This window comes from Camponotus floridanus, unplaced genomic scaffold, assembly GCF_003227725.1.
Source record: "Camponotus floridanus strain SB8 unplaced genomic scaffold, Cflo_v7.5 scaffold68, whole genome shotgun sequence".
In the NCBI taxonomy this organism is placed as follows: domain Eukaryota; kingdom Metazoa; phylum Arthropoda; class Insecta; order Hymenoptera; family Formicidae; genus Camponotus; species Camponotus floridanus.
This window is the reverse complement of record NW_020229836.1, coordinates 961,581-972,049: the sequence shown is the minus strand read 5'-3', so window position 1 is coordinate 972,049 and position 10,469 is coordinate 961,581. Positions and strand designations below refer to the sequence as shown.

The following is a 10,469-nucleotide window of genomic DNA, read 5'->3' as shown; positions in this document are numbered from 1 at the left end:
TAGATTGGACATTGGACGGTTTGAATCTTCTATAAACTCTATAAATATCTAATTGATCATGCGTAGCATAATATTCGGAAATCGAATTAATGAATTTTATTACTTTTTATTTATATCGTTGATTAAAAAATTGTAATTTCTACATGTGAGCAGATTTTGCCCAACGCAATGATATTTTTCTTGAAATGGCAAAACTGTGAAATTCTAACTAGGCGCATGCGTGAAAAAATCCTAGCGACGCTAGTCTCTAACCAGCTGGTCAGCAACCCTAGCCTCGCTGCTTCTTTCTTTACGTTTCGGGTAAAATCGTGCGTGTATGGTATTGTAATAAACAAATTACAAATCGCAGGTAATCTTTCGTGATAGAACCCATCGGATTTGCATCAATGTGATAAAGGATATATAAAATCCATCCGCGTATCTTAGTGATCGAATTTCGCGATTGCGACCAAGTATCGGCGAAATATTGAAATGCAAAGTGAACCGGTCGCGATCGTCGTTTATGCAGCTGTTTTCTTAGTTTGAAAAAATTACATCGCGTTGACACGAGAGAGCAATACTTATAATTATCAAACAATCGGTTTATTTATATTTTTAGACGACCTGTGCAATAATCAATCCAATTACTTGTAGATACATATTTTCACAAAGATCAGGTTAACTTAGGTTAGATTGTATCGTAGGAAAATTAAAAAAGGAATAGGATCGCGAATAGAAATATGTAATAGTTTTGATTTATACAACAGAGTCATATTTTTTCATTAACTGACTTGTAATAAAATAAATTTATGAATTAACTTTTCTTAGAAGAAATTAGGTTTTTATAATAAAATGATTTATACATTACTGCACAATGTGAACATATATGTTTGATATTTACCATGATTTTGATTTTCAGCCATGGTGCGTATGAATGTTCTCAGTGATGCTCTCAAGTCTATCAACAATGCCGAAAAGCGTGGGAAACGACAGGTGCTGTTGAGGCCCTGCTCCAAAGTAATTGTCAAATTCTTGACTGTCATGATGAAGCATGGTGAGTTATTCTAGTACTAAGAAAAGTTTATACTATTAATATACTATTATTAATATAATAATGTATATTTTATTTCTTATAAATATAATTTTGCATATATATATTTTTATTATCTCATTACTTTTATATGTATAATTTTACATATTTTATTATCTTTAAAAATATATAATTTTTCTTTATATATGTATGAAGAAAGACTTGAAATCATACTTTAAATAAATATCTTTGTTACATACAGGATATATTGGAGAGTTCGAAATTGTGGATGATCATCGCAGTGGAAAAGTGGTAGTCAATCTTACCGGAAGGTTAAATAAATGTGGTGTTATTTCTCCTAGATTTGATGTACCAATCAATGATATTGAGAAATGGACCAACAATCTCTTACCTTCTCGACAATTCGGGTAAGTGCATGTCTGTAAATAATACGAAATTTTAGTCTATAAAGAATGATTATAATGATATTTATGTTAAAGCAATTTTATATTGTTTGATAATTTATAATAAATTATCAAGATAATTACATATAATAATACAAAATAGTAATAAAACAAATTTAAAATAAAAATTAATTACAAATCTATTTAAATTCAAAAATTTAAAGTAAACAATTCTGTAACACATATTGTACTATATATTGTATTATGTTATATTACATATATTATATTTATATTCTAGATATGTCGTATTGACCACTAGTGGAGGAATCATGGACCATGAAGAAGCTAGGAGAAAACATCTTGGAGGGAAAATATTGGGTTTCTTCTTTTAAATTTTTATTTAAATAAATAAAGAATAAAAACCTTGTATGACTGTTCCAAAATCCAAGTACCTATCTGTTTAAATTTTGATTCTTTTTTTTTTTTAATTATATAAGAAAATCGTTTATGTCTTATAAAGAGAGATATATTTAATTTTCTCTTGATTACAATCAATATTAAATTTTCAATCGAACTTTTACACATAGGATATTAAAAAGGCCTCCTTAAATTGAAAATGATTGAAATACGATCCAAATCTATAATTTTAAATATTATTTTAGCTTTAATACAGAGAATATAGAGTTCATAAAATGTATGTTTAAAAAAACAAATTTACTAATATTTTAAGTATTTTTTTTCCTTTCGGTTGAAATTTTCTATAAAAATTGTGTAATTGATATGTAGTTAAATATTATACATGTAGAGTTCGCGCGCGCGCGTGCATACACATCGATATTTCAATATCATATAGTTGGCGGCGCTGAGTAACTGCATTGAAGGAGCCACAATCGCTTGTTTCTTTGTTACGATTGCTATATATTTATATTTCTGAATTGAAAGGTATAATCTCTTTGTCTATCATTGCAATAGAGTCCAGCTCGAAATATGGCCAAAACTAAGACGATTAGCAAAGGATGTCCCAAGTGCGAACAACAGGTATTTTTAAATGGTCTCTTTCGTACATATTTATATTTATTTATTAAATATAGTATATCGTATACGTAAAGTTATATATTATTTGTGTTTTATAATATTCTCAATCCGCCATGAATAATTCTACCTTTCTTCTACTTTGCTATGTGCTTATCAAATATCTTCTATTTTAAGTAAATTTTTCATAGATAAATTTGATGTTAAAAATATATGTAAAATACGAATAAGAAATAAAATATAATTTTTTTTTTTCTTGTAGATTTGTTTCTAAGTGTATATATATTACATTATATATATATATATGTATATGTGTGTATATATATATACATACATACATATATATATATACACACACACATACATGCTTATATCGAATATTGATTGAATTTAATACATTAATTTAAAAAGAAGGGGAAAATGATTAAATAATTTATATTTATAATATATTGATTATATATAAAAGATTTTATTTAATAATATTTTTATTAATAAACATTAAAATAAATTTTTTTTGCTTGTTGCTGATATATATATATATATATATATATATATATATATATATATATATATATACATATATATATATTTTTTTTTTTATTTATTTGCCATAATTCGTGCATTGAATAAAAATATATTAATATATATACACACACATACATATATATATATATATATATATATATATATATATGTATAAATTTAATTATTTTATTATAATTTTATTATATTTTATAAGGTACCTGTTGCCTGTAAAGCTTGTCCCTGTGGACATTCCTTCTTCAATGCACGGCGCAATTCCATCAAAAGTCCACCAAGTCCTGATGGTGGAGTGATGAAGACAAGGAGAACTAATCGTATTAAACGCGAGAAACCAAATTATTACGATGCTTTGGAATATGACAAACAGACAAAAAAAAATACCAAAGTAATAATTAGAATTATATTATAGAATATTTATAGAAAATAAAATATTATTTTTACAGTAATACTCAGTTGCATAGATTTATACAGTATTTATAGTATATTCTGTCTTAATATTATTGCATATAAAATATATTTCTTCTCTATCTAAAATATTTCATATTATTATATATAGAAATTATTCTGTTCTTTTAGATCAGACGGACTATAGATACTGCAAATGATATTGATTGTCGGCAGTTGAACAAAAAGAAGAAGCGGAAAGGAAAGGGAAAGGGCAAAAGTGGCAGTAATAGTGGAGTAGGTGATGATGATGATGAAATGGATGGGATCAATGGTTTATCTCCAGAGAAACAACTCACTTGTTCTCTCATATTGCAAGAACTGAACAACAAAATGAGAGTGGTAGCTTGGAAGCCTACATGAAATTAAAATTAGATACAGATACATGCGTATCTCTTTGACAAATCTGACATCAGTTCAACACGATTGCTTTACTACGTACAGTGGCGTAGTGAGGCGCAAATAAAACAAAGGTAAGCAGTGTAATGCGAGTTCCTATGGCATCGGAAATTTACCGATATACATCGATTTCAGTCCCTATACAGATTTATCTACAAACATAATTAACTGCCATAAAAAGTCTCTAATCAATTTAATATTCTTTATGTTACCATGCTATTGTGGATTATTATTCATTGATAATTGTGATTATCTCAAAACTGTTGTATATGAGATATATAGACTTGTAATTTTATTGTTTTGCATTCTCTTGGCACATTCATACTGCCTATATTTGTATCTCACAAATTCAGAATTTTATTCATCCGATATTAAAATTACATATAGTGATGTAATTGTTACGTCAGACTTGTAATCATGACTGCCATATATAGCTCTTAATGGAATACAAATACAGACTTTAAAGTTTACAGACATCACAGTTTAACAAAATCTTCCAAATCTATTTTATAGCAACCGTTATACTTACCTATTAAGAAAATTAAAAATACGTAAAAGTCATGACCTAATGTGTACTTTACTTACATAAATACATAGATTTATCTGTAAAATAATTTTTTACATTTGTCATCGTCGTTTTAAATGTTGTGTACAATTCTCCAAAATATCAATTTCGTATACGTATATATTAAGGGCTGAATTATGGTAATAAAGATTTGTATATAATAAAGATGTATATAATAAAGATAAATAAGATAAAAAGATTTTATTTTAAAACTGGATTTATATTTAACATGTTTATTATTCTCATGAAGCTCTCAATAGATTACTTGGATTAATCAGAAATAATATGTGATTGGAAAGTACTTAAACTTTGAAATGTCAAGAAAAATGCCAAAAATATTTGAAGAATAATTTGACAGATAAAATACATTTACAATGAACGTATTAATTTCTAATTTATATTTAATTTATTTAAATTAAATTAACCTATTGCATATTTTGCAAAAATATACTATACTTGCAATATGGAAAATGACAAATCGATGAATAGGAGTTTATTAATACTTGGAAAAAGCTCAATAAACGCAATAATGTTTCTTTTTTTTTTGTGACAACTGTTATGATTTATTTATTTTCCTATTACACATTAGATCACTTCACATTATCAACGATCACATTTTCAAAATAATTTACTCTTTTACGGTATCTTCTTGACGATTGTTATTCTCGGTGTTTACGGGCAGCTTTGTTGCTGTTGGATCTGTCTGGTTCTCATTGACCAAAAGTAGAGGTAAACCTCCTACAACCATACATGTACCCATACACAGAAAACACACGGTATAACTTCCGGTTACATCACGCAAGTAACCTGGAACAATTTATAGGAGAGAATTATATAGGAGTTATATAGGAGAGAATCTTATAAAAATGAATAAATATATATGCTAATATATATAATGCTGATTTAAATATAAAGAGTATCATGTGTGTGCAATCATTTCAGGGATAGATTCTTCAATTCTTTATTTTTAGCTTATGTTTCTTAATGTAAAAAATTTGATGTTAGAAACAAATATATCATTTCTTCATACAAAATTAAGTTTAGAGATTTACTTGTAATTAAATAAGAAATATAGGATTTTGCTATAAAGTTTAATTTGTGAAAATATCCACTTTTAATCATTTGTAATTTGAATGGATTTTCTTTAACATGTGATATTTTTTGAAATTTTCTCCAAGGAAAAATCGATTTCAAATTTATATATTAATATATAATTTGATTGCATAATATTTGATCTAGTCTTTAATTATATTAATACAATATTATATCAATTAAAATAATTTTATTAAGAGAAGAAAAATAATATCTCGAAAAAAGCTGTTGATAATAATCTCAAGGTAATTCATCATAAAAAAATCATTGAACTAAAAAGCATCCCCCATAAACTGATATATATTGTATGCGCGCATGCAGCTTTTATATTTTTATCTTCGCACCTTTGACATAATTATGTGCACATAATTAACATGATATATAGTATGATTCAATATTCTTGCTGTTGTTTCTGAGAGTACAACGGGAAATATTTCGTGCATTATTTCCCCACAGTTCTAGATTTTTAAAATAATTAATAAAAATTTAAATTATGTGAATATAATTAATGTAAAAGAATATTTATTTGAAAAATTAAATTTAAAGACTGCTTTTGGAAAATAACAGTATATAGTTCTACAGCTGAAAAGTACCAGTGAGTGGTGGAATGGAAATCGCACCGAAGCTCTGGAACATCCTCACCAGACCGTAGCTGGACGATATTTTGTCGGTGCCATATTGATCGGCGAGCAGGACGGGAACTAGGAGAAACCAACAACCTAGGCATAGTCCATACATTCCGACGGAACACGCCAATACATAAAAGGAGTGAGCCATCGGGATTGCGAGGACCGCCACGCCGGCACCCACTACACTACTCGATGACAACAGAAAATACATCGGTATAAATAATTATGCTTTGATCCGTATTTCCTTCAAGCTTTGTTAGGCATTGAAGAATTTTGCTAAAAATATCGTTTCAAGATACTTAATTGTCTGTTTATTTAATATTCAGACTGAGGAGAGTGTAAAATAGAATCTCCAGGATCCTAAAATAGTTTTCACATGTGGTAATTTCGGAACAGAAAATAAAACAAATAGAAACGAATCGATTACAAATATTAGAGTTAATCTTTGTGATATTTGACAAAATGTGATCAGAAATATTATTATAAAGATAAGAATTTTTTATATGGTATCAAGTTTGTTATTTTTTTTTATAATCGAGATGCGGCATATTCCATAATCATTTTTTCACGCTTGGATTAGATTTCACGAAGACAAAAGCACATGTCGTGCGTAAATAAAATCGCTCACCTTCCGATATATCCTTTCCGTCGATCAAATAGCTTGAGATCCGACAGCCAGCCGAGGCCGAGTCTACCGCACAAGTCGAGAGCAGCGGAGATAGCTACTAGATAACCAGCCTCCGACTTAGTGTAACCGGCAGCGTGGACGTACGCTGGCAGATAATACAGCATGTACGGACTGCCAGTGGACATCAAACAGACGGAGATGCACATCATGATGAATTGTGGATCCTTCAGCAACGAGAGATCGATATAGCGCGTTAGTTTCTGCATGAACGTGATCTTGGATTCCGTCGACGTCGCTGTTGGTGTCAAGGATGGCAATCTGCTTGGCGGCGACGGCGGTGGCTGTTGTTGTTCTGGTGGGCCCATCGCCGTCACAGACGATCTCAACGATCTTAGCGATGATCTTGCTTTGTACACGCATGTCGAATCCGTCGATAGATCTTCCACGCTGTGCAGGATGCTGGAACTGCGAATCTTAGAAATGGGCTTCAAGCGGAGACCCTCGCCCATCACATCCTTCTCCTCGTCGCTATCTGTCAACTCGACTGCCACCACACCGCTGTTCTGATGAAACAATTCATTCAACATATTGTGTCGGGCAGTTGGATCGTTGGCGAATAACAATTCCAGTTTCTGTTGCGTCGACTTGTCCTGATCCTGCTAGAAAGTAAATTATAATCCATCGTCACTTCTTACACTAGGCTATCGACTAATCGTTATTATAAATTGATTATATTTTTTTTGTCTAACGACACAATAGAAGAAAATATATTTAAAGAAAAAAAATTAGCAAAACTGAGAAACTAGATTTTTATATTTTTAATATGTAAAATATATAATATTAAAGAAGATATCAAAAAATAGTCTGTGGTGTATCTAATAAATATTGATATCAATAATAAATATATGTATGTATGTATGCATATATGTATAAATTGAGAAGATTTTAAACTTATTGAAAATCTTCACCTGCTCTTTCATTTCGTTCTCGATCTTTACCAAGACGTTTTCCTCAGGTGCGTAATTTTCGTCTAGTGGCCGATATAGCGTCGCGCTAACGCACACATGCAACATACAACCGCCCAACAGCAATATCGTGCCGTGGAAACCAAAATCTTTCACCAGAAACTCGATCAGAAGCGGGAACATGAAGCTACCCGCGGCAGTGCCGGATACACAGATGCCGTTAGCCAGTGCACGATGCTTATCGAAATATTGCGACACCAAGATTATACCTGGCGTCGTGGACAAACCGCCGCCGATACCTAAAAAGATTTTTTTCCTCGATAATTATGCATTAAAGTGTCGAGGAAACATAATAGAAGCAAGCATAATTTAACAAACCTGTTAGCACTCCAAATGTAAAAAAGAGGTGTATCAGTCGCGTGGCAAAATAACTAGTTGTAAGTCCTAGAGCGCAGAAAAGTCCTCCCACAAAAACCACCGTTCGACAGCTGTATTTCTGGCAGAGCATACTCGTTACCGGAGCTGCAATTGAAATATCGATTTAATACATAAAATGATATATTGATGTATATTAAGAAAGAGTAGAAAATTGAGTTTTGATTTATGGTTGAAGAGCTTCTTGCCGATATTTTTAAAAAAGGAAGATTGTATACTACAACGTTATTGGATGAAAATTTTATATTATTTAATATTTACATATATATTTGTGATTCGAAAATCACGAAAAGTAAAATGTAAAGTATTATAAAATAATATTCATTAACGTAACGTATTTAAAAAAGCATCTTGCAAAAGTTTCCATAAAACTTTCTGAATCCCAAAAATTTTTCGTATACAATCATCTAATAAATTATTGATGAACTAATAAATTCCAAAAACAAACAAGTAATCAACTGATAATAAATTTCAAGTACCGGTAATTTCAGGCAATCGACTGCTTAAGAAGACGATAAAAACAGAATAGAATTTTTTACGATGAAGATTTACCGAGCGCTAGACATAGGCACGTCAAAATCGCCGGTATCCAGGATGCGACCGAAGCAGACGAGTCCTTGAAAGTCTCCATGACCTCGACGTAGAGCACGCCATAGGACTTGACCAACCCAGCCACCCAAAACTGCACGAAGAAGGCGCCGAATACCACCACCCAGCCGTAACCACCATCCAGAGGAACGTACGTGGTGTTTCGAGGTTTCCTCTCGTTTCTTTGTCGGGATTTTCTTCCTTTCGGGGCTATACACTTGACAGACCTAAACATTATTATGACATTGTTATTCAAACGAATAATTATTCACGAATTTACGAAAATATGAAATTATTTGCGAATACACTGCACATAATACACAGCGATTTTTTTTACTGTAGCTATACGATTTTTGAACAATTGCATTTCTTTGGAAAACATTCTAATATATTTGGAGATTGAAAGAGAAATTTTAGAAAAAATTACTTGGCGAACGCGATAAGATATTTCACATATTAAAAAAATAATCTGTAGAAGTATCAATTTAATTGAAGAAACAATCGTATTAACTTAAGGGAAATAGGTCAACGTTTGTTAAAACTGAAGTACTTTTGAAAGTATATGCTTTATTTGCTATTGCAAATGTTGTGAAATTTTTAATCGATGTCTTCTTGATAGCACCTCGGATATGCATTCCCCGACACTGACCTGAGCTCCCTAGACTTAGCGATGAGCGGCCGGGCAGTGAGGCTAGATATCGTCAGCAGGTTGTCATTGTCCTCATCCTCGAGCAAAGTGCCTTCGGGACTCTGCAAATGCGGCGGCACGATCGGGGTTGACGTCGCCGTTGCCTGAACCGCCAGAGATCCTGGTTGATTCGGCGACGGTGCCCCGACAGCGACACTGCCACTCAGGTCGAACACCGGCGCCGAATGGATGGAGAAGAGCGAGCCTAGCTGCGTCGCCGGTTGATTATTCATGTTCTCGTCGATTATCGCGCTACTGCCTGTGACAACCATCTCCTGGGAGGACGCTGCCGTTGGGATGACGCCGATGTCGGCGTCCACCAGTAGGCTCGATGCCCGACACGCGTCCTGAAAGCTCCATTCCCGTGGTAGCGACATATTTCCTCGGCGGCTTTCTCTGTGGAACCGGGGGAACCGTAATGCATTGGATTATATTACTTGGTTGGTCGCCCGTGGTTTACTTGTACTTTGATCTCTTCTCTAGTCGTCTGACGGTTCCTCGAGCTTTCTCCTCGATCACTCTCCACACCAGATTCACCTTCTTCTCCACTGAATGGAGAACGAATTTATCTCTCTACCTAGTAAACGATATTCACCTATCGTAATGGTGCCGTTACAATGATGTATGCAACCCCTTTCGTTTCTTTCCTTTCCTTACTGTATTCGTCGAGCCCCTCAGTGGGGCTTCGAGGCTTCTTGATTTGGCTTTTAAACTGAATGAGCAGGAGTAGGTGAAAAAGTTGATGCGATCAGGATCCTCTTGTCTAATTATCAAAACGCTTCTCCCGACCTTGTAGAGTAGACTAAGACTCTCGGTGAACACACGGTGAGTTCGGGGGTGCGCACGCAGTCTGTGTGGTGGAGGGTTGCCATTAACTGGAAATTTACAGTAGGATCGATACATGTCGGTTGTGCTGACGCGCAAAGACAATCTTCGTGAAAATCACCCACGTGCGAACGCACTGACAGAGGAAAAACCGTGTGCATCATATATATATATAACGAACACGAAACAAAACAATCTATCGTTTTTTTGGCCAACATAAAAC

At 32.6% G+C, this 10,469-nt stretch overlaps 3 protein-coding genes across 6 annotated transcripts; 2 read left to right on the top strand and 1 right to left on the bottom strand.

Annotated features, from left to right (window-relative positions):
• Positions 1-241: 241 nt before the first annotated feature.
• On the top strand, positions 242-1,861 carry LOC105258577 (40S ribosomal protein S15Aa). The gene is made up of 4 exons (XM_011269919.3): positions 242-349; positions 899-1,033; positions 1,272-1,437; positions 1,712-1,861. Exons 2-4 carry the CDS (start codon positions 901-903, stop codon positions 1,803-1,805), a joined length of 393 nt encoding a protein of 130 aa, XP_011268221.1. The 5' UTR covers positions 242-349; positions 899-900; the 3' UTR covers positions 1,806-1,861.
• Positions 1,862-2,255: 394 nt separating this feature from the next.
• Positions 2,256-6,236, top strand: LOC105258588 (UPF0547 protein C16orf87). 3 transcript variants are annotated; one of them, XR_003123528.1, is made up of 4 exons: positions 2,256-2,451; positions 3,185-3,373; positions 3,565-3,905; positions 6,071-6,236. XR_003123528.1 is itself a non-coding variant. In XM_025413529.1 (3 exons), exons 1-3 carry the CDS (start codon positions 2,401-2,403, stop codon positions 3,793-3,795), a joined length of 471 nt encoding a protein of 156 aa, XP_025269314.1. In that variant the 5' UTR covers positions 2,256-2,400; the 3' UTR covers positions 3,796-4,549. The 3 variants fall into 3 exon arrangements, 1 of the variants encoding a protein (XP_025269314.1); XR_003123529.1 differs by having other exon boundaries at positions 6,063-6,081; XM_025413529.1 differs by lacking the exon at positions 6,071-6,236 and having other exon boundaries at positions 3,565-4,549.
• On the bottom strand, positions 4,925-10,246 carry LOC105258576 (monocarboxylate transporter 12). 2 transcript variants are annotated; one of them, XM_011269916.3, is made up of 7 exons: positions 9,383-10,246; positions 8,698-8,960; positions 8,089-8,232; positions 7,714-8,009; positions 6,746-7,404; positions 6,082-6,302; positions 4,925-5,203 (listed from the first exon to the last, which is right to left on the bottom strand). In XM_011269916.3, exons 1-7 carry the CDS (start codon positions 9,796-9,798, stop codon positions 5,025-5,027), a joined length of 2,178 nt encoding a protein of 725 aa, XP_011268218.1. In that variant the 5' UTR covers positions 9,799-10,246; the 3' UTR covers positions 4,925-5,024. The 2 variants fall into 2 exon arrangements, with proteins under 2 accessions (XP_011268218.1, XP_011268219.1); XM_011269917.3 differs by having other exon boundaries at positions 6,746-7,401.
• Between the last annotated feature and the right edge of the window lie 223 nt (positions 10,247-10,469).

Coding starts and splice junctions, on each gene's coding strand:
- LOC105258577 (XM_011269919.3), top strand. CDS start 901: ATGGTGCGTATGAATGTTCTCAGTGATGCTCTCAAGTCTATCAACAAT. Junction 1,034..1,271: donor GACTGTCATGATGAAGCATG/GTGAGTTATTCT, acceptor TGTTACATACAG/GATATATTGGAGAGTTCGAA. Junction 1,438..1,711: donor TTACCTTCTCGACAATTCGG/GTAAGTGCATGT, acceptor TTTATATTCTAG/ATATGTCGTATTGACCACTA.
- LOC105258588 (XM_025413529.1), top strand. CDS start 2,401: ATGGCCAAAACTAAGACGATTAGCAAAGGATGTCCCAAGTGCGAACAA. Junction 2,452..3,184: donor GTCCCAAGTGCGAACAACAG/GTATTTTTAAAT, acceptor ATATTTTATAAG/GTACCTGTTGCCTGTAAAGC. Junction 3,374..3,564: donor AGACAAAAAAAAATACCAAA/GTAATAATTAGA, acceptor CTGTTCTTTTAG/ATCAGACGGACTATAGATAC.
- LOC105258576 (XM_011269916.3), bottom strand. CDS start 9,798: ATGTCGCTACCACGGGAATGGAGCTTTCAGGACGCGTGTCGGGCATCG. Junction 8,233..8,697: donor GTGCCTATGTCTAGCGCTCG/GTAAATCTTCAT, acceptor TTTCAATTGCAG/CTCCGGTAACGAGTATGCTC. Junction 5,204..6,081: donor TTCCATTCCACCACTCACTG/GTACTTTTCAGC, acceptor AAATTGTTCCAG/GTTACTTGCGTGATGTAACC.